General features: G+C 38.4%; 1 protein-coding gene and 1 long non-coding RNA gene across 2 annotated transcripts in view; one reads left to right on the top strand and one right to left on the bottom strand.

The window, feature by feature from the left end:
- LOC123384373 overlaps positions 1 to 4848 on the bottom strand; it is a 37376-nt gene extending 32528 nt beyond the window's left edge. Inside the window, exon 1 of the long non-coding RNA XR_006595384.1 lies at positions 4646 to 4848. This is a non-coding gene — a long non-coding RNA (uncharacterized LOC123384373). The remainder of the gene's footprint in view (positions 1 to 4645) is intronic.
- The window catches only part of SPTLC3 (serine palmitoyltransferase long chain base subunit 3), a 130962-nt gene that overhangs the window by 42669 nt on the left and 65617 nt on the right, over positions 1 to 22676 (top strand). Inside the window, exons 4-6 of the mRNA XM_011280956.4 lie at positions 517 to 665; positions 18294 to 18418; positions 20842 to 20935. Of these exons, the coding sequence (XP_011279258.2) occupies positions 517 to 665; positions 18294 to 18418; positions 20842 to 20935 (368 nt within the window). The remainder of the gene's footprint in view (positions 1 to 516; positions 666 to 18293; positions 18419 to 20841; positions 20936 to 22676) is intronic.

Below are 22676 nucleotides of genomic sequence, written 5' to 3' on the forward strand. Positions count from 1 at the left end.
GAGCCCTTTGCAAGCCCTCATAATGCCATTGGGGCAGTCATGGTAATTCAGTTGCCAAGGTTGCTGTTTTATATTACAATTAAAGTAAAGCCTGTGTCAGAAGGTGCAGGACACACAGAACCAGCCAGGAAGAGCCTCTTCAGCTTTATTGACAGATTATACCCCACCCCTACTTCTTGCTGAAGGAGACAGTGATGACCACGGCTCTTTCTCACTTAGAAAGTTCTTGCCGGAATGTAAACAAGAGCACAGGTGTCACAGAAGCAAGTGCCCAAGGAAAATCAGGGCCGAGTAATATTCCATGACTTGGGATACCTTTTTCCAATGCTTTGCCCAGCTTCAATATGGGGTTACTGTCCTCGAAGGGTGGACCCTTTTGTGTCGACAGCAGTGCATGTCGGAAAGGAAAAAGAAAATATATGATTTGGCCCAGACCCAAGATCTCCTTGTAAAAGTCTTTTATGGAACACTAGATGATGTGAAATGAGAATGCCCTTTGTGCTCTTCTCTCTGCAGGTTTACTGGAAGAATCATTAAAGATGTGATCAACATGGGCTCATATAACTTCCTTGGCCTGGCTGCCAGTTATGATGAATCTATGAAGACGGTAAAGGATGTTTTAGAGCAATATGGCTTAGGTGTGGCCAGCACCAGACATGAAATGGGTATGTATGTTCACTGTTTTGAAAGTTTGTCCAGTTGGGTCTCAGATTCCTTGTGGTAACTTCTTGAACTTGAATCATACCTAGATTGTGTACCTCAAAAAGCTGTTATAAAATGCAAAAAGAAAAAAGTATCTGAAGGCCTTTTTGGAAATTTCAAGCATTATGCTCTTGCCAGGCAATTTATTAATTATAGGTTTTAATTCTCCAGAATAAATAAAAATAGATCTTTCCTGACCACATTATCTAAAATAACACTATGGTGCCCCTTCCATCTGGTCCTTTTCTGGGTCTTTTCTCCCACTTTTATTTTTTTTTTTAAACAGCTTTAGTGAAGTATAATTGATACTTTTAAAACTATACTTATTTAATGTATACAATTTGATGGGTTTGGATACATAGATACCCTGAAACCATCACCACAACCAAGGTAATAAACATATCCATCGCCTCAGAAAGTTTTTTGTGTCCCCACTTCTTATGGTAAGAACATTTAACATGAGATCCACACTTTCAATACATTTTTATGGAGCACTATGCAGTATTGTTAATTATAGGCACTAAGTTGTACAGCAGATCTCTAGAACTTATTCTTCTTTCATGACTAAAGTTGTATATCCATTGAGCAACTTTTCATTTAGATTTTGCTCTTCCTTCCACTTTTCTTAATGATGTCCATCACTGATCTTGCTTTTGTATTTGGATATTGCCCATCGCTGCTGCTAAAACATAAGTTTTATAAAAGGAGGGATTGAATTGGCCAAGTTGTCTGCCTATTTGTTTCTCTCTTAGCTGAAACATTTTTTCTCTTATTCAAAGGAGTGAAATCTGTGAGAAGGAAACTTCTGGCCCTTTCCACCTCAGGGGGAAAAAGCGATGCAGGCTTGCGCCTCTAGAGTGTCTTGCCATATTTCTGACACATTGTTTTCTTCTATATCATCTCATTTATTCTTCACAAAAGTTCTCTGCTCTAGGAGGTGGCACAGATGATGTTATTTCATCTTCTAGAGGAGGAAACAGGATCATAGTGACTGAATAATGTGCCCCTAGTGGCTTATTGACTATACTACCTCCCAGTCCAGCTCAGCTTCTATAGCAGCAGTTTCCCATCCAGAATAATGTATGCAGGGTTCCCCAGGTCAATTTCAGGCCAGCCTAAGAATCCAAGGTTAATCTACTAAAAAGGGATTTACCATTAATGGAAAATGAACCATGTGCCCCTCTTAGATAACCAGTTGACAGAAGGGCATTAAAAACATGTAATTATTCAGACCCATGCAACAAAGAACAATTCAAGTTGAACAAAGTAACCTTTTAATCCATCCATTCAATAAACATTTAGCTAAAGATCCAGAGTTTATAAGTGTTTGCCCAGATTTTTTAATAAAGGCATCTTATTTATCTTCATTTGAGGCAAGAGCCATAAGCAGAGTATAGAGGAAGTTTCTACGTCAATCACTTAGCAGAACTGGGTCGCCCATTTGGCGGGGGTAGGCAGAGACTGGAAGAATACCCCCAATCCTAAGAGGCATGGAGTCAGTAAGCTTTGGGGATGTTTTCTCTGGTGCTAGAGACACCCAGCACTGGGACTGTTAAAGAACCAGGCAGAAAACACATTTGAGACAGAACACTTTCCAATCACAGCCAGCAGAAGCTAACAGGAGGCAGCCTGACATGGGCAATGGTTTGTGTCCTGTAGGGGGCCAGATACGGAATAGGGGTCCCTGCTTCTGCAGAGTCACGGAGCCCAGAGAAGCCAGTCAGAGATGAAGATCCCAGTTTGGACTGCCTGCAGACTAAGTTTTTTCTCTCTTTACTCAGCCTTCTGAATCACTGGGCTTTTACTTGTTTCACTTAGTCTCCAGCTTGAGCTCTGGGAAGAAGATTTTAACAATTTTCAAGGAAACAGTGAGATAGCAAAGTAGAAGCCACCCACACTAATTTTAGGCAAAAGGAAGAACTGATAACGAGGGTGGATATGAGCAGTCAAAAAATAAATAAATAAACAGGGTACCTTTGAAAGTATTCTGCAACATAAACAGTAACCTTAGCATAACACGCAAGAATGTAGTAGTGTAATGTTGAATACCATTTATTTCAAGAAATGCAAATAACTTTTGGACAACATAGGCTATCTAGTCTTAAGAGAATGGTTAACAGTGCCAGTGGATTATCAATGAAAATTTGGGACCAAAGAGGCTTACCAGTTTAGTAACCAAAAATACTTCTTAAGGAACCCAAAGTAAAAGTTTAGGAACATTTAATCACTTAAGAGTACTTCCCCAGAGCTTTTAAAAATAGTTTCCAATGTTCAAGGGGGAAAGCACACAGAATCATATTACAAAATATAAAACTAAACAAAAACAAAATCAAGAGGAAGTATTTGAAGCATTGTGAAAGGATAGAAGACCACACATGGTATTTTGGCCAAAAATATGTTAAGAAGACCATATTTGCCCAATGAAAGCAAACAACTGAGATTTGGCCAAAAACCCAAACTCAACTATGTGCTGTAATAAAAACAAACACACGTAAGTTAAAGTTCTTCCAGGGGCACCTGCGTGGCTCAGTTGGTTAAGCATCTGACTTCGGCTCAGGTCATGATCTCGCGGCTTGTGAGTTCAGGCCCCGCGTCGGGCTCTGTGCTGATAGTTCAGAGCCTGGAGCCTGCTTCGGATTCTGTGTCTCCTCCTCTCTCTGCCCCTCCCATGCTCATGCTCTGTGTCTCTGTTCTCAATAATAAATAAATGTTAAAAAAATAATAATAAAAAAGTTCTTCCAAAGGATGAAAAGTAGATAGATCTCAGCCAGACAGTTGCCTCTCACCTGCCTGCTGCACCCACTACCAATGCACTCAGTGCCCAAGAGGGAGGTCCAGTCAGTAAAAAGGGCAACAAAGAGAGAGCCCAGGAGTAAGGTTGTTTGCCCGTTCTGCACCTGCAAATATTAGAACTGAGCCCGAAATACACCGAGCTGCAAGTAACGATAAGTAATGAAACATTTCCAGACTCATATGTACACAATTGCAAATGCTGTTTTTAAGAGGTGAAATGACGTGTTGCTGTTTACTGTCATGTACAACGAAACAATTGTGGCACACAGAATTAAGGGAGTCTTTGACTGTCTTGTGGTCAATTTAACCTTCCATCTAGGCTGATGAGGGGAAGGGTGCATTTTTTAAATATCCTAAATAGGAAGCAGAGTGACATGGCAAGTTGGAGTCCCAATCAAGCATTTAAAATGCCAGACACATTTTTAATTCTTCTCTTCTATATTCATGGGTGGGGTCTTTTTGTTTGTTTGTTTTTTGTTTTTTGCTTTGGTGGGAATTCTCCTTGATCGGGGCAGTCTACTTCAAACTGTGTGCCAGATACCGTATCTTTGATAATTACAGCCTAGTTATTCCCAAGAATTTTGTTAACATGTGATGAAAGATTAGAAATTTCTGATTTTGGTGTGTTATTGCAAACTCTAAACTGAACCACTTCTCAAAAGTTGAAGATACTGCTGCTCAATATCCTTTTTTTAAGGTGGTTTGCCTCCAGATTTTTAGCTGTAAAGTCACCTGAATAACTGTTTACATTTAGATTTTCAGTACTGGGATTGAGAATTGTGTACAAATTGTTCATGATGTCTGAGGATTAACATCAACCAATGATCAATAATATCTCCCTTATGCAAGGCATCCCCGCATTTGATCTTTGAATTTCTTTATCTGAAAGAACTATTTAATTTTTCTGTATGTGGAAGATGTTTGTCTGCCTGTATTGGTTCGACAGTGAAAATGTAATGCAGCAGCCCCTGGGGGAAAGTAATTGTATAATTGCTCATTCTTTTTTCATATGAATTAAGCTGAAGAGTAAAGAAGAAGCTAAGCTTTAAAAAATAGACAAACAACGTAATGTGTGGCGCAAATGGAAACAAAAAGGAAAGCAGAAGATTAGCTTAAAGTTATTAGCCATTAAACACAATAAGAGACTCACCTTATAAAAATGATGTGGAGAGCCCATAATGAAGACAGATACAACTCCTAAGTCCTCTATGAATCAAGTAACACTATTTTTCTGTACACCTGGAAATTAAAATAATGAACTATGGGAGGCTTTGAAAGTCATGTGGGTCAATTTAACATTCCACAGGCTTATTAGAAACAAAAGAAAGAAAAATAAAATAGTGATAGGAGACCACAAAGTACCTCCCAGTCCTTGAAAAGTAAAGGAGGAAGGAAGGGAGGGAGGGAGAGAGAGAAGGAGGGAGGGAGGGAGGGAGAAGAAAGGAAGGCAGGGGGAAAGGAAAGAAGATATAAAACATAAAGGACACTAACAATTTAACTATTGAGCTTCATTTAATATTTATATATTGAATTATGAGCCCTAAAACATATTACCAGCATAATTCATCTTTCTAGTTACTGAATTTTCACAAAAATTTACTATATTTTATGCAACAAAGAAAACCTCTTTAAATTCCAAAACATAGAATCTACAGAGGTCACATTCTTGGATCACAGTGAAATAAAGCTAAAAATAAATAACAAAATTAGAAACAATTCCTTGTTTTAAAACCTCTGGAAGATTTTAAAGCCCTTTCCTAAAAGGTTCTTGAATCAAAAGGGAAATGAACTTACATTTACATTGCTTTAAACATGCAACTAACAACTATGAGAACACCATAGGGTCCAGCTTTTTCTTTAAGAAGAAAGATTGAAGCTAATAAAATAAGCTACTCATGCAGTAAGGAATAAAAGGAAAACAGAAGTATTGAATTATTAAAAATAAAAACAGAAACTTACGAATTAGAGAAGGACAGTTTCTATTGGACTAAGGCATTGTATTTTAATAAGTCACTAGAAGTGATTTTGATGAACAGCAACCAGAGTTGATGACCACTGAACAAAATCTGACAAACAAGCATTTAATAAAAGGAAAATTGAAGGCAGTATTACTTAGTAAAAAAAAAAAAATGTAAGCAACTGACATTGCAAATCCAACAGTGTATTCAAATAACAAGATGCTAGGATCAAGATGCTAGGATCAAGTCCCCTTCAGGGACTATGAGGATCATTAGCCCAATAATAAAGCAATTCATGATATTGAAAGATCCAAAGGGGCCCCTGGGTGGCTCAGTTGGTTAAGCGTCCCTCTTGATTTCAGCTCAAGTCATGATCTTATGGTTTGTGAGTTTGAGCCCTGTGTTGGACTCTGCACTGACAATGTGGAACCCACTTGGGATTCTCTCTCTCCCTCTCTTTTCCTATCTCCTGCTCTCTCTCTCTCTCAAGATAAATAAACATTTTTTTTAAAAAAAGGAAGATCCAAGAAGAAAACACGATTATCTTGATAGATATCACTAAGCATTTATAATATTCCTTACAGAAATTTTAATAGAATAAAAATAGGAGATTCTAGAATGCAATAAAAAAATAACTACTTCAAACAAAGAAACTGTACTACATTTCATGATGAGACACTAGAAGCTTTCACTTTAAAGTCAGAAAAAAGATGAAGATGTGTTTTAGCATCTTTAATATTTGGAAGTACTAGACAACATAATATTCACTTTTCATTCTTTAAGTCAATAAATATTTATTGAATGACCATCATGTGAGAGAAGAAGAAGTATAGGTATAATAAGAGGTAAATTAACCATTATTGCTAGATGATCTGATTGTTCACCTCTCTGGTTTTCAAGCTGTGATCTGTGAGGAGCAAAGGGGACCTCTGGAGGGGCTCTGTCTTGGGGCCACCACAGAGATAAGAGGGAGCTGAGAAGGAGGGACAGAGTTTTGGTTTACTTTCTTCCATTTTACATATTTAAATAGCAAAAAAATTATTAGAAATAATAAGTATCTGGGACGGCTGGGTGACGCAGTTGGTTAAGCATCCAACTTTGCCTCAGGTCATGATCATGCGCTTCGTGAGTTCAAGCCCCATGTCGGGCTCTGTGCTGACAGCTCAGAGCCTTTAGCCTACTTCAGATTCTGTGTCTCCCTCTCTCTCTGTCCCTACCCTGCTCATGCTGTCTCTCTCTGAAAAATAAATAAACAATAAAAAAATTTTAATAATAAAATAAAATTAATAAAGTCAATAATCAATAATCAGTAAGAAGATATATTAGAGAAATTATACTATTCATAAGTATGAACAAAACTAGCAAACACCTAGGGAATAAACTTATGTTCAAAATGTCTAGAAACTATTTGAAGAACTCTGTAAAAATGTTGTAAAAAACTTAAAAGAAGACTTGAAAAAATTAGAGATAACATATCCTAGAAGGTAATGACTCAGTGTTATACTTGTTTTTAAATGTTTGTTTGTTTGTTTATTTATTTAGAAAGAGAGAGAGCAAGTCCGTATGAGCACATGAGCAGGGGAGGGGCAGAGAGAGAGGAAGAGAATCCCAAGCAGTCTCCACACGGTCAGTGCAGAGACCCATCCGGGCCTTGATCTCACAAAGTGTGAGATCATGGCCTGAGCTGAAACCAAGAGTCAGACGCTCAACCGACTGAGCCACCCAGGAACCCCTCAGTGTTATACTTCTATATCAGTTCTTCACCAAATGAGTATGTAAACTGAACACATTCCTAATGACATTAATGGACAGGGTGAGGAGGTCGGGGAGTGTAAGTGGAAGTCTAGAGACAGGCACACTTGGCACACTTATTTGTAGACAATAAAAACAACTTTGGGACACCTGGGTGGCTCAGTCCTTTGAGCATCCAACTCTTGATTTTGGCTCAGGTCATGATCCTAGGGTCATGGGATCAAACCCTGTATCGATCGAGCATGGAGCCTGCTTAAGATTCTCTCTTTTTTGGGGCACCTGGGTGACTCAGTCGGTTGAGTGTCTGACTTCGGCCCAGGTCATGATCCTGCGCTTTGTGGGTTTGAGTCCCACGTCGGGCTCTGTGCTGACAGGCTCAGAGTCTAGAGCCTGCTTTGGATTCTGTGTCTCCCTCTCTCTCTCTGCCCCTCCCCCAGTCTGTCTCTCTATCTCCAAAATAAATAAACGTTAAAAAAAAAATTCTCTCTTTTTCTCTCTCTTTGCCCCTCTCCCCTGCTCCCATACTGTATCTCAAAAAAAAAAAAAAATTAAAAGAACGATTTTTCATATCAGTTGGAAAATGACCAATTATGTCATAATTAGTGTCATGATAAATGGCTGATCATATAAGGAAATAAGTTAGATTCCTACTTCATGTATTATATCTAAGTAAATTACACTTGTGTAAATTGCAAATGCGTTTGAGATTGAAATATAAAAAATAAGAACGACCACCACCACCAGAAATAACTACATAAATAAAATCAAAACTGAATGAGTAAGTGAGGTGATGAATAAATGAACAAATAAACACAGGAAAAGGACTCCAACAATTCAAATACAAAATGTACTTTTCTGCTTTCCTTGGTAAGGGCCCTGCTAGGACTATCAGGCTGTAGCTCCTCTGATATGTGCAATGCCTCTGTCTTAGTCCAATCAAGCTGCTATAACAAAATATCACAGACTATGTGACTCATAAACAATAAAGTTCATTGCTCACCATTCTAGAGACTGCCAGCATGGTCAAGTGAGGGCACTCTTCCATGTTGCAAACTTTTGGTTATATCCTCACGTAGTGGAAGGGATGAGCCAACTGTCTGGGACCTCTTTTATAAGAACACCAATCCTATTTATGGAGGGCTTCATCTTTCTGACCTAATCACTTCCCAAAGGCCTCACCTATTACCACCATCACTTTGGGCATTAGGTTTCCAATATAAATTTGGGGGAGACACAAACATTCAGACCATAGCAGCCTCTTCCGTAGCTTGTCACTTGATCATATTTCAGTTCTAACCATAATAACGTCCAGCAGAATTCACCTCACCTAATTCACCTTACCCAGAAGAATGTCCTCTTAGAGGGAGGGATCCATTTTAAATGACTCCCAGACTGACACCATGCAACACAGGCCACCCATGTCCATGGAAAACAGGTACTTTTCCCTGTTAGAGGAAAGGAAGCTTGTTCCTAGCCCAACATCTAGGCACAACTACTTGCCCTTCAGATTTGTCAAGCCTGACTCAGATAGTTGTCTACTGTGTTCTCATGCTCAGGAGAACCGGAGAAAGCACTCCCAGAAATCATAAGGGAGAAGAGCCAACAAAATGAAGCATTTAAACTCCTGTACGTAAAAGTCATGTCTGCGAAGTTAAAAGTCAAACAACAAAATTAGAAGAAGTGGGCCAAGATTTTGACAATGTGCAAAAGAGCAAAACTTTACAGTCAGGATAGCGTGATGTTTCTCCATCTTTTGTTCTTTATCACTGCTTCCCGTGGTATTTTAACGTTGCATATATAATAACCACCTGTTTAATGAGGTCATGGATGTCTGTACCTTATACACAGAGTAAGTTATCTGCCCTCCCTCCAAGAACAGGTTGTCACTGTTGGGAGTAACAACATCCCTGCTGAGAATGCATAGGGTAGTAATTACCTTTCAAGAGAAATAGATGGTGACTAGAAGGGGGCACAAAGGGACTTCTTAGGTGCTGTCTATATTGGTTTTTTTTTTATCTTGATGCAGTTAATACGTGTGTTCACGTTTTGAAACTTCATAGGGTTCTATAATTACAATTTGTTTCCTTTTCTTTTTTTAAGTTTATTTCTTTTGAGAGTGAGAGAGAGACAGTGTATGCGTGAACAGGGGAGGGGCAGAGAGAGAGGGAAAGAGAGAATCCCAAGCAGGCTCCATGCTGTCAGCACCCAGCCCAACGTGGGGATTGAACTCACAAACCATGAGATCATCACCTGAGCTGAAATCTAGAGTCGGTTGCTTAACAGGCTGCACCACCCAGGCGCCCCAATTTGTTTCCTTTTCTATATGTATGTTATAGTGTATGTATAATGTATATGTTTAGTGTTTGTACAGTGTAATGAAAATCTTACTTTAAGAAGTAGATCCAGTACACAAATAGTCAATTAAAAGCAAGCAAGCAAGCAAGAAAGAAAGGAAGAAAGAGAAAGAAAGAAAGAAAGGTAAATGGCCAATGAACCTGTGGAAATACTCTGCCCCAATAATCAAAGAATGTTTAAGACATTTTTTGCCTGATTGGCAAAAGTTTAAAAAAAAATCCCATAGTTTCAAAGGAGTAAATGGCACTCTTATAAACTGTTGATAGAGTATATTGGAAGGCAATTTGAAAATGTATCAATAGAAAGCCATGTAACTCAGCAATTTCATTTTAAGAAATTTTGCCTTAAAATTTTTGAATAAGTGCTCAAAGATATATGATCAAGAATAATCAGTGTGATATGTTGAATAATAGTAAAAACTGGGAAAAATAAGTGAATTTCCAACAATAGAAAATTGATTAAATATACTTGGTAGGTCTGGTTACCATAATGTTATTTAACCATGTAAATATTATAAATGTAATTTCTTAGTATCATGATTGAGAGCAGAGGCTCTGGGTTTAGTTTGCTTCGGTTCAAATTTTAGTTTTCCCCTTTGACTTGTTAGGGCTTGAGATAAACTCTGTGCCTTCCTGGCCTTCAGTTTTCTCCTCTGTAAAATGGAAAATAGATTGTTAAGAGAATTAAACAAGTTTTATAACAGTATGTATATCATGAGTACATTTTTAAAAATATATTTTACTTGAATATTTGCATGATACAGATGGTTATACTGTATTTTGTATTTAATTTCTGATTCTTCCACAATGATCTCATATTTCTCAAGTCAGTTATTTCCTTAAAAGTCAACAAGAGTCTAAAATGAAGGCACAGACTTATGAAAATAATTCTGACACTTCCAAGACGTGCCCACTAAATCAGACCAAATTTTCCGGTCTACTGAAAGGACCCCGCCACAGGCTATGTGGATTCTTGAGCTTAAACCACTGGCTCTCAAACTTCAGCTCACATCAGAATTACCTGCAGGGCTTGGAAAAACACAGGTTGTTGGCCCCACCTATAGTTTCTGGTTCAGCTGGGCTAGAATAGAACCCAAGATCTCACATTTCTAATGACTTCCCAGGTGATGTTGATGCTACTGCTCTAGGGACTAAACTTTGGGAACCACTGGAAACTATGTTGCATGGCCGCCTTTCTTGACCAAATTAGTCAAACGTTTTCCAAAAAGGCAATGGTGTTTTACTTTATGTGGAGTGAATACCACATATGCCTGGGAGCAGAGGCGTATAAATAAAAACTGTAAAGTAGGTAAGAGGCAAGCCAGAAAATCAGAGAAGCAAGTTGGTTTTGATGTCTGAGCGCATCCTGCCACACATTGCTGGTCTAAATGTCCAAATCCAGGAAACGTTAAATTCAGGCAAAGGAAAGAGAAACTTTTGTTTCCTTTCTTCCCCCCTCCCCCACTTTTATCCTATAAGGGTGTTTCGTTTCTCTCTCTTTCTTTTCCTGGGTAAGAGCAAATGTGTAATAATAGTATATGATTTGAATACATACCCTCTATAAGCCCTTTGTGCTGCTGGCAACTGTTGGTCAGAAGTTCACTTCTAAGAAAACACACTCATGAAATTGTGGCAAGACTAACTCTGCTTCAAGCAAAGCTCATCTCTACTTAGAGACTTCTCTTCCTTTGAAAAGGAAAGCCTTGTGCTTGATTCAGCTCATCAGGGAAACCTGAATTGTAAACATACCTCAAAACTGCCTAGTGCAGACTATTCACTCAAGTCATAATTGGAATTTTAAGAAGTAGCCTTCAAACAGCTTCATCTTAAAAACATCAGAAGGGACATATTAAGATAGGAAACGATGCGACTGGATAGAACAGGAAATTATTTTCCATGTTCAAGCTTCAGGTGTGATATTTATGTTAGTTGTAATGTACCAATTTGCTGAAATTTCTATTTCTCAGTTTGAGAACATGATCCTAAATCGTTCGATAATTTTTCTCCCTCTTTATCTTCCTGGAAAATTGTCTGCTATCATTTCATTCAAATTATCATGGCTCTTTCTGTGTTTCTTTCTCAAATATTTGTGTCTAGATCCAGGAAACGTACAGTCTCACCAGCCTGAACTATTGAAATAGGGACCAGCCTGAATCTGCAAAATGTCTGAATTAAAGCAATTTCAAATAAATATCATCTTATGGCCTTAAAGTTCCTATGAGATTGAGCAGTTTCTAAGAAATTGCTACTAAGTAGAGATCTTGTTTTCTTTTTTAAAAAAAGCAATTTTAATTAATACCATTTTATGCAAATCAATGCTATAAACATGCTTTAAAGCAGTGGATTTGATTAAATAAGCTATAAACATCCCCACATCAATTAGCTGTACCTTCTTAATTTACACAGCAAAACCCTTCTTCATAAACAGTGCCAGCTCCTCTCCAACCAAATTATTGTAAATTCTGATTAATGAGATTTCATTGTGTTTCTCTTAAGCCTCTTTATTTTTCTTTAAGGGTATTTTTAACGGGAGACAGACTCTCAGGGGAATTGTTTGGGAGTAGGAAAATGAAAGCGTATCTCGGTTTCTGAAAGCCTTTTGGTAATTTCCAGATACCTGTTATAGTTCTGACAAGGTAATTGCCCCTCTCTTGACAATGACAGAAATTACAGCACAGCCAAATTGCAACGAGCAGAGATATTTCTGCAAGTGCAGATTTGGCCTTGTAGGTTCAACAGAGCCAAGTGAGCATAACAATTCAACAAGATATCCCAATAATTTTATGTAAGTATAATACTTTCCAGCAAGGCGATGCCTGGGATGAGTGAACAAAGTTGAAACTCGGAATTTCAGAATATGTGCGTGTTCCTCCACCCTCTCTCCACCCACACAAATAGCATACGATGCGATGCATGAAGCCTAGAGCTTTTTAATAACCTGCCAATCAATGTGTCTGCAGTCGGTGGGCCGAGGAGTCAAGACTGGACACCAGTTCTCCTGGGTTCCACTGAAGAGCTCTTGGCACTACCCCATACTATTCATAGCTAACATCAGAGACCATCTACCTCAAAGGTCACCCAACTATTCCAGCTGCCCCGTTTTCGTACGGCCTGCAGGTCACAAACACTTCGTACAATTTTAAGTGGTCAAAAAAAATAAAAATAAGAATAATATTTTTGCAACATGTGAAATTATATGGAATTCGAATTTCGGTATCCATCAAAGTTTTATTGGCACACAGCCACAGCCATTCTTTTGTGTATTGTCTATGACCACTTTCACTTTATAATGGCAGAGCTGAATAGTTGTAACAGAGACCGTCTGGCCCACAAAGTCAAAATATTTTCTCTCTGGCCCTCTATAAAATGTTTGCTGTGTAGATGAGCACTCGCCATCATAGCAGTAGGGAAGAGGAGTCCTCTAGATTTATTAGCAATTGTTCAGATTTCCAAATCCAGTGCACATCAACGTATATCAAAGTTTTGTCTCTTATTTCATTTAGACACACAAAAAAAATCCTGTTACATCTAAACACACTAAGGATACAGATTAACTTTCATTGACACCAGCACCTATGTGTATCCTTTATAGTCACTGATATCAACTTGAGGAAGACCAAGGACCTTGTCAATGTCTACTCTTAACTTCCCACATTCAGGTCCCCAGTTCAAGCAAACTGGCTCAGATGTGGGCTGATATCCATGGCACAACTGGAACAGCCAGATGAGCCCGCTGGCAGGTTGTCATGACAAATGCCAGTCTGCTCCTAGATCAAGTCTAAAGAACAATCTACAAACAGGATATTCTGGACAAAAAGTGACTGCAGTCACAATTTGAAAACTAGTCTTCACGTGTGCCACACAGAAGACATGGGTGGTGAAACAGGCTTGTTAATAAGACCCACACCCTTTACTATTATTAGTCAGTGTCAGTTTGAAGGCCAGCAGTCTTTATGTTCTGACTAAAGAGTATGAACCAGTCAGTATCAATAAAAATCCAGCAGAAGTATCCAGTCTATAAACATAATATCCATACTTTCTCCTGCATCTAATTTTTATTGTTTTGACTGATGGTGCTAAGCCCAGTGTTTGGCGCATGAAAATACCATGGAGAGAGCTGGGAAGAGGATACATCCTGTTTGTATTTGTTCTTTTATTCACAAAGCAGGTTTGCAGTATCCCATTGGATAAATAAACCTTCAGGATGAGAATAAATGTCAATATATGCACAACGTAGCAATTTGGAGATCCATTGTCACTAGCCAATTTGCGGCTGTTGACCTTCAGAGACTGAAAAACAGAAACAAAACCAAAGTCAGAGAGAAAAAGAAGTAAAAATTACTGTGGATTTATTTGTACCTTTGGTTAGGACTATAGCTATGCTTTCTTGGGATTTAAAAAAAAAAAAAGTCCATATTTACATAATAAAGACAAAATGTTGACAATAATTTCTAGAACCACTCAAGCACTCAGACCACCAACTGCAGCTTGACATGACTCAGGCACCTCCACCCAAATTGGGGTATAGCCTGAATATTTACAAAAAGCAAGCTTGTTACGTTTTTGTGACTGCTTTGTTTCCCCAAGTCTTCCTACATTTTTAGTTCTTCAGTGTGAAGAGCAGGAGGAGGAAAGTAGCACTCTATTAATACAAATAAAGCCATACTTCTCAATATTCCTTAATGAACCACATCCCACCCAGACAGCTTTGCTAACTTTGAGAAGCATGGCTTCCTGAAGTAGAAAATGTCTAGGAATCCTGAGACTCTCTCATATCTGTTTATGAAATTTGAGCCAGGAGCACCAAACAGAGAAATCCTATGATAAGGTGGGTTGGGTGGGAACTGTTGTTTTCTATAAATGAAGATAAGCTCCTACGTGCAAAACCACTCATAATTCATACCTCAGCTGTGAGACGTCTGGTCATAGAAATTGGTATATTTGAAAATTAGTTTACTATCCACTTGACCACTGGAAATCCAGAAGAAGGCTGGATCTGTAGACCTAATATGGATACCTGCATTTCCTCTCTTCTCCCTCTCCTTAAGCCAGGGCTAATGATAAAGACCTCATAGAGGGCAATTTCTCAGGTTGTTCTTGGACACACCCACTTCTTATTAATTGGTTGGCTGTTTGCTTACAATACATTCCACATAATCCTAAGGACTTTTGGTGATGCAACTGTTACAGATAAAACCCTAGGATGGCAGATTTGGGTAAGATGAAGGTGGAGAAAGACATCATAGAGAGTCACCATGAACTTCTACTCATCACTTCCGGGTGACTGGGCCAGAACACAGTTGTCACCCAAGTCTCTGGGAAGGAAAGGCTCATGGGGAAATGTACCAAGTTGGCAATGTTTGGGCACCTTTCATCCTTGCCAGGGACTTCTTCAGGTATGGGTACTTTCAAAGTGGAGCTCACTACTTAGACACCTTGTTGCCCTGGCATCACATGGCTTCTTGACCTTCTTCCATGTGCAGTCCCCTACTCTGGGCTCAGTTCTGTCCTTATACTCCATCAAAAGTCTGCATGCTATTCAACAAGCACCTAGTGTGTGTTAGTTCTGCACTAGTCTCTATGGTTGCCAAGATGAACATCCTGCACACAGTATTGGCACTCTGAGGGCTCTTTCTGTAGTAGAGAAGATGGCCCCATGAATGTTCTTAGTTCAACTTCATAAGTGCTATAATCATTATGTGATGAAGCTTTTGTGATCTCAGAAGAAACTGACCAAGTGTGCCTGGAGAAGTTGAAAACAGCGCCTGAGGGGGCGCCTGGGTAGCTCAGTCGGTTGAGCGTCTGACTTCGGCTCAGGTCATGATCTCACAGTCTGTGAGTTTGAGCCCCGCATTGGTCTCTGTGCTGACAGCTCAGAGCCTGGAGCCTACTTCGGATTCTGTGTCTCCCTCTCTCTCTGCTCCTCCCCTGCTCAGGCTCTGTCTCTCTCTGTCTCATTAAAAAAAAAAAAAAAAAAGAAAACAGCACCTGAAGAAAGACATCATGTTAGGTGGACGTCAAAAAGTGCGTGGGAGCTGCAAGAAGACCATTCTATGTGGAGGAAAAAAACAGTCCCGACATCAGGGAAGCCTAAAACAGTACTTCTCCCAACCTCTCTGGAAACTTCCAGAAGAGTTAGCCAGAGGCTGTTCTGTTATTTAGCAGAAGAGCTGGGCCAGAACCCAAGGATGTCCTGCCCAGGCCAATGGCCTGGTCACTATCTATCGTGGGGTCATTCCCTTTGGATGTAGTCTCTGTTAGGTAAAAACAAATACAATGAGTGATTATGTGTCCATGTCACATCTTTAAATTTTAGTATTCCTTTTTTCTCTGTATTTTGATAATAAAGTTTTAAATACAATTTAAGTTTTAACTCCCCTCCCCCCAAGCTTGAGTAAAATTGATTCTGCTAGAATACTTGTTTTACTATGGTTTCTGACATTTGGGAGGATAAATGAATTCTGAACTGAGAAGAAAGGCTAGCAGCCATCTGTTGTATGACAGTGTGACCTCTCAGGAAGGGCAAAGATTATACATGAAATGTGCTCTTTCATATTAAATGCAAAATAAAATTTTGAACTCACTAGTCAATGCCTTCTCAAGTTCAACCCTTCACCATTTTAGCACAAGAAGCAAGCTAATTTACCAATTTAAATAAAATTCTGATATCACACTCTGTATAGTAAAACATGTTGACCTTTAGGTTGAAAAAAGCATGTTTATAAGTAATCCTGAATGTGCTAATAATATTCCTCTAACTTAAAGCTGAGTTAAATCTGCTTCTGTGTTCTGTGGTTGCAAATTACGTACCTCCACTTGTACATTTTTGTGTTTTGTCCAATGAATCATCTCCAGCAGCAGTGTCCAATAAAAATATAATGCAAGACATATATGTAATTTAAAATTTCCAGGAGCACCTGGATGGCTCAGTCAGTTAAGTGTCCGATTTCAGCTCAGGTCATGATCTCATGGTCCATGAGTTCGAGCCCGGTGTTGGGCTCTGTGTTAATAGCTCACAGCCTGGAGCCTGCTTCGGATTCTGTGTCTCCCTCTCTCTCTCTTGCATTCCCTCACTCTGCTTGCACTCTGTGTCTCTCTCTCTCAGAAATATAAATAAACATTAAATTTTTTTAATTTTTAAAAATTAAAAAATAAATGAAATAAAATGAAATAAAACTTCTAGTGGCCACATTAAAAAAAAGTTAAAAAAAACAAGTAAATTTAATTTCATTATGGGTTTTGTTTGACCCAATATATCCAAAATATTATCATTTGAACATGTAATCAATATAAAAATATTTATGAACCATTTTACATTATTTTTGTTATTGTTTTTGTTTTGTTGTACTAAACGTTCAAAAAATAATGTGTATTTTACTCTTACAGGACATCTCAGTTCAGACACTAAATTTTCATTGGTTAAAGTGAAATAAGTAGAATATAATCCTACCCAGATAATAAAGTTGTGTTCAGTGGAAAATATTTTACAATGCTTCAGTTTTTAAGTTTAAATAAAGTTAACTAAAATTAAGTACAATTTAAAACTCTATTGCACTAACCACATGTAGCTCGTGACTACTATATTGGACACTGCAGATCTAGGACAGTGACGGCAAACAGAAAAATATGAGGATCATTAACATTTACTCTTAGTAAGGCATGAGCGATTCAGTATAAGAAGGAGTCAGAGCATAAGCATATAAAAGATAGCAGAATGGTAAAACATGAACTTTGGAGTTAGACTGGATTATCTCTGTTGGTTTTTATCTGTGACCTCTTTACACCTTGGTTTTCTAATCTATAAAGTAATAACTGCATTATTGGGCTTTTAAGATTAAATGAGATAACTTGAATGGTAACCTTTGAAATCTAGCACACTCCAAAGGTTCAATAATTTATAACTAGATTTACTACTGTCTATAGATGTCATGGGATCTGTTTGCATTTAAGTGTGGGGCACCCCCTGGGAGCGTTACAATTTAATTAGTCATTTGAGGGATGTAGGGTGAGGGAAGAGAAAAATTGTGGTATTTTTTGTAGGTTTTATTGCATTATCAATATTTATATATAAAAGTATGCCAGTTGTTAAGTATTAGATTTTCACAAAGCAAACATACCCATGTAACCAGCATCGAGATCTAGAAACACAACATTTAGAGAATCTCAAAGGTCTCCTCGTGCTCCCAACAAAATTAACCACTATCCTGACTTCTAATGAGAGAGGGTGAGTGGGGGAGGGGCAGAGAGAGAGAGAGAGGGAGACCCAGAATCTGAAACAGGCTCCAATCTCTGAACACAGTCTGTCAGCACAGAGCCTGACGCAGGGCTTGAATTCGGCAACGGCAAGATCTTGACCTAGGCCGAAGTCGAACACTTAACCGACTGAGTGCCCCAGGCACCCCAGTTTGTAAACTTTATGTAAGTGGATTCAGCCTGTATGCATGTGTAAGTGTCAGACTTCTTTCACGCAACAATATATTTGTGAGATTCTTTTCATTTTGTTGTGTGGGGCACTATTGTTCCTTCCTGTGTTTAATTCTGCTCTGTAAATATCTCCACAAGGCATTTAATTCCTTCATTCTGCAGTATGTGAACATTTGGGTTGTTTCTTGATTGGGGCTGTGACAAATATACATACATTCTCACACATGTCTTTTGGTGATGCACTGGGTTTCGAGTTTTCGATCTTGTTGAGAGAAGGGAAAACTGACTCATCCTATCATTTCCTGTGCAGGAAGTTTGGATAAACACAAAGAGTTGGAGAACCTTGTGGCTGAGTTCCTGAATGTAGAAGCAGCTATGGTCTTTGGGATGGGATTTGCAACTAACTCAATGAATATCCCAGCACTAGTTGGAAAGGTGAGAATTTGTTAACATAATTGTCTTCTTCTGTGTGCCTAAGAATTACAACTCTGGGCAGGTACTGTTAGAAGTATGGCTGAGAAGGTCCTTTTTTTTAGGAAAAGCTGATTGGATGTCCAGCTTTCTATTTTTTTATTTTTTTTCAATGTTTATTTTGAGAGAGAGAGTGAGAGAATGAGTGCAGTAGGGGCAGAGAGAGAGAGAGAAAGAAAGAGAATCCCAAGCATTCTCTGTGCTGATGGCACAGATGTGGGGTTCAATCTCACAAACCGCATCATGACCTGAGTTGAAATTAAGAGTCAAACATTTAACTAACTGAGTCATCCAATTGCCCCTGGATGTCCAGCTTTTTAAATAAATATAACAGCTGAGTCCAGCAAATCTGTTCATAATGATATTTCAGTTATAGAATTAAAGCCCTAGATGTGGGTCATATCTCATCTTTGATGATAGTTTAGCAAAAACAGTTAAATTTTTAGGTTCCCAAGTCCCCAGGTGCAATGCAGAAAACACTTATTGGGCATTTATTTGAACAAAACATTTTGCTCATGCCACTCATTTATTCATTAACAAATCACTTGTTGAGAAACTAGTTTGCCCTCATATAAGGCAAGATACAGGACAAAGATGAACAAGATCTGTGCCTTGTAAGTTTATGTAGTTTACAGTCTGGTGGGGGAAACGATACACCAAATAAAATAGGATGAATGCCACAGAAAAGGCATGCACATACATGGAGAAAAGCAAAAGAGTTGCTTCCAAGCTCTTCTTAAGAAAGGCTGAGATGCTCGTGCAAAGTGTGTGACGTGAGAACTGAATCTGTTACTTGTCTGTTAAGTTTTTTTCTTTAAGGTAAGGAAGAGATAGCAGCATGCATAAAGCACTGAGCTTTGGAAGAACTAGAATACAGGGTAGTGGATGATAAGGAGACTGGAGATGAAGGCAGGTGCCAAATTGCACAGAGCCTTGTAGTTCTCCTTGAGTGTTGGAAATTCTTTCTGAGGAAAATGGGGACATTGATTGGCTGCGTTTAAGTAAGTGCCATAATCAGATTTAGGTTTAAGAAATCTGACTCATGACAACTGAATGCAACATATTATCTTTGATTGGATTCTGCACTGAAAAAAATAGAAGGAAAGAAAACATCTATAAAAGACATTGACATCATTAGGACAGTTGGGGAAACATGAATTTGGGCTGTCTCTTAGATGCTAGTACTACATAAATGTTGGCTTTCTTGGGCGTGATCATTGCATTGTGATTTAGACAGAGAACATCCTTGTTCTTAGTAAGTACATGCTGAAGAATTTAGGGGTGAGGTATCATCAGGTTTATAAGTAACTCTCAAATGTCCACCAAAAAATTATAAATACACACATACTCATCTAGAGTATTGTTGGCTCTTCCCCAAAAAACTTACAACACTTCATGTGTGAACTTTCTAAAGTATAAGCAAGAACTCAAAGCTTCTGGGTGGCCACAAAAACAAATGGCCACCATAGTTTGTCTCTTCATTTTTTGTATGCTGGAACAATTTTATAGTTTTGAAAGTTTTAAATTAAAAAAGGAAAATAAATTTACAACTGTAATTTATAAGAAGTAAATTTGATTGATCTTTTTCACTTGCCTCAGACTGAATTGCCATCCATACTTTTCCAAATGCAAAGTTTTTAACTGGAAAGCATTGATACTTTGGTCTACAATGATGTCAATACAGAGGAGAATGAGAATAGGGAAACAAGAGCTTGAAAGACCCTGCAGAAAAGACCCCTCCCCTCCAGAACAAGAACACCATATCCCAAATAATCCAACGCATGATTGAGGAAACCCAGCAAATCCACAACCCACCCAAAGTATATCCATTTTCCTGCCAAACATCAATTCTTTAGAAAATGCTAGCTGGCACTGGGGCGCCTGGGTGGTGCAGTCGGTTAAGTGTCCAACTTCAGCCAGGTCACGATCTCGCGGTGTGTGAGTTCGAGCCCCGCGTCGGGCTCTGGGCTGATGGCTCAGAGCCTGGAGCCTGTTTCCGATTCTGTGTCTCCCTCTCTCTCTGCTCCTCACCTGTTCATGCTCTGTCTCTCTCTGTCCCAAAAATAAATAAACGTTGAAAAAAAAATTAAAAAAAAAAAAGAAAATGCTAGCTGGCATTTAACCAAGATCTTGAATGATCTTCTCTGATGAAAATCAAATGCAAATGATTAAAGATATAATCCCTTAAAATAATCCCCATGTTCATCAGCTAATTGTCTACAGGATTTTACCCATATAGACACCAGGTAAAACTCTTGGCCTTTTAAAATGAAAATGGGTTTGAGGGATGTCTGTTAAAGGTCTTGAAGTGTCGTTCTGTTTCCACATGCTATTTTTCTTTAATTTTATTTATTGGCCTGTGCTTTGTGTGTTTGCGTTCTGAACAGGGATGCCTCATTTTAAGTGATGAGTTAAACCATGCATCTCTCGTACTCGGGGCCCGACTCTCAGGTGCAACCATAAGGATCTTCAAACACAACAGTGAGTATCAATGCATCTCTCCTGACATATGCTGCTTTCTTCTAGAACATGCGTCTTTGTCCTTGCCCCATTTGAATGGGGGAACTTAGCCTCATGAAACACAATTATGTTTATTTTCACTACTGGCTTGTTAACCTCTACTGACCTTAAACAAATGGTTGAAGTGTCTTAAACACCCAGATTGCTAACTGTAACCCAAACACATTAGTGTCACTGTTATTTGTGGTCTTACAGTGCAGCTCTGAAAACATGACTGATCTCTTAGGACTGACATTTAATCATCAGAAGTGTTATAACTCTCCCTTTTCTATAACTCTGCCTTAGGAAAGTTTTAAGACTTAAGTTTTATGTTATTGTAAGGTAAAAAGTGGTGTTCTTCCTTAGAAGAACTCCTTTCACTATTCCCACCCAGCACATGCTTACAATCTGCTAGGAGAGGCCGATATGTATCAAAGTAACTGTATTGTGGGTTAAGTAGAAAAAGGGCCACAGCAATATCAGGCAGTGATTAAGAGTACAGGCTTTGGCCAGTGGACCTCTTCATGCTCACCAAAATGGCTAAAATAAAAAAGATGACAACACCAAATATTAGCAAAGATATGAAGCAACTCTCACCCATTGCTGGAGGGTACAATTATACAACTTCTTTGAAAAACAGCTTGGCAGTCTTATAAAAATATCCCTATACCATGATCCATAAATTCTTCACCTTGGAATTTCCAGCACATGTCCACAAAAAAGCTTGTACAAGAATGTCCACAGCAGATTTAGTCATAATAGCCAAGACTGGAAACAACCCAAATATCTATAATAGGAGAATGGAAAAGATCTGTTACATTCATATAATGGAATATGACTCTCTGATTTAAAAAAAAAAAAAAAACGGAATAAACTACGGATACCCACACCATGGATGACTCTTCAGAAAAATTATTTTTAATGAAATAAACCAGACACAAAATAGTATATAGTGTATGAGTTTGTTTATAGCAAATAAAAAACAGACAAAACTAATCTATGGTCATAGAAATCACAAAGATGCTTGACTCTGATTATAGGGGAGGGAATTGGTGAGAAGAGGCATAAAGGAACTTTCTGGGGTCATAGAAATATTTGATATTTTGATTGGTGTGATATTTACATTCTTATTAAAATCATTGAATTTTACATTTAAAATATGCCAACTTCCTCATAAATAAATTTTCCTAAAAATATAATTGTTATCATACAATATCTTTGGTATTAAAGAAAAAAGTATAGGCTTCCCCCCCCAAACATTTGTGTCCTTGTCCTATAGCTTATTAGCATGTGGTCCTAGTCAAATTATTTAACCTTCTTGGATCTCAATTTACTTATTCCAAAAATGATAATTACAATGCCTGATTCACTGATATGTAAGTGAAGGCATTGCTTAGCACAATGCCTAGCAGTGAAAACTTCTGAGTCACTTGTACCTGCTGTGTTATTGTGATTATTATTATCCTCATATTTTCATTGCCAGTGCCACCAAAGGATAGTAGAAAACATTATGATGACCCAGAGGAATGTAAAGATCATTTCACTTTGGGGATTGCATGAAATGGATAGCATTTGCCATAGACTTTGAAGGATTAAGAGAATTCTGATCAGGGATATGGGAAAGGAAATTTCTAAACAGAATAACCTGGAGTGTGTAAAAAGCAGCAAGACTTCTAGTGTGAGGCTGAACTACTGGAGAAGAGCTGAAAAATAAGGTCTTGGC

This window comes from Felis catus, chromosome A3 (assembly GCF_018350175.1).
Source record: "Felis catus isolate Fca126 chromosome A3, F.catus_Fca126_mat1.0, whole genome shotgun sequence".
Classification (NCBI taxonomy): domain Eukaryota; kingdom Metazoa; phylum Chordata; class Mammalia; order Carnivora; family Felidae; genus Felis; species Felis catus.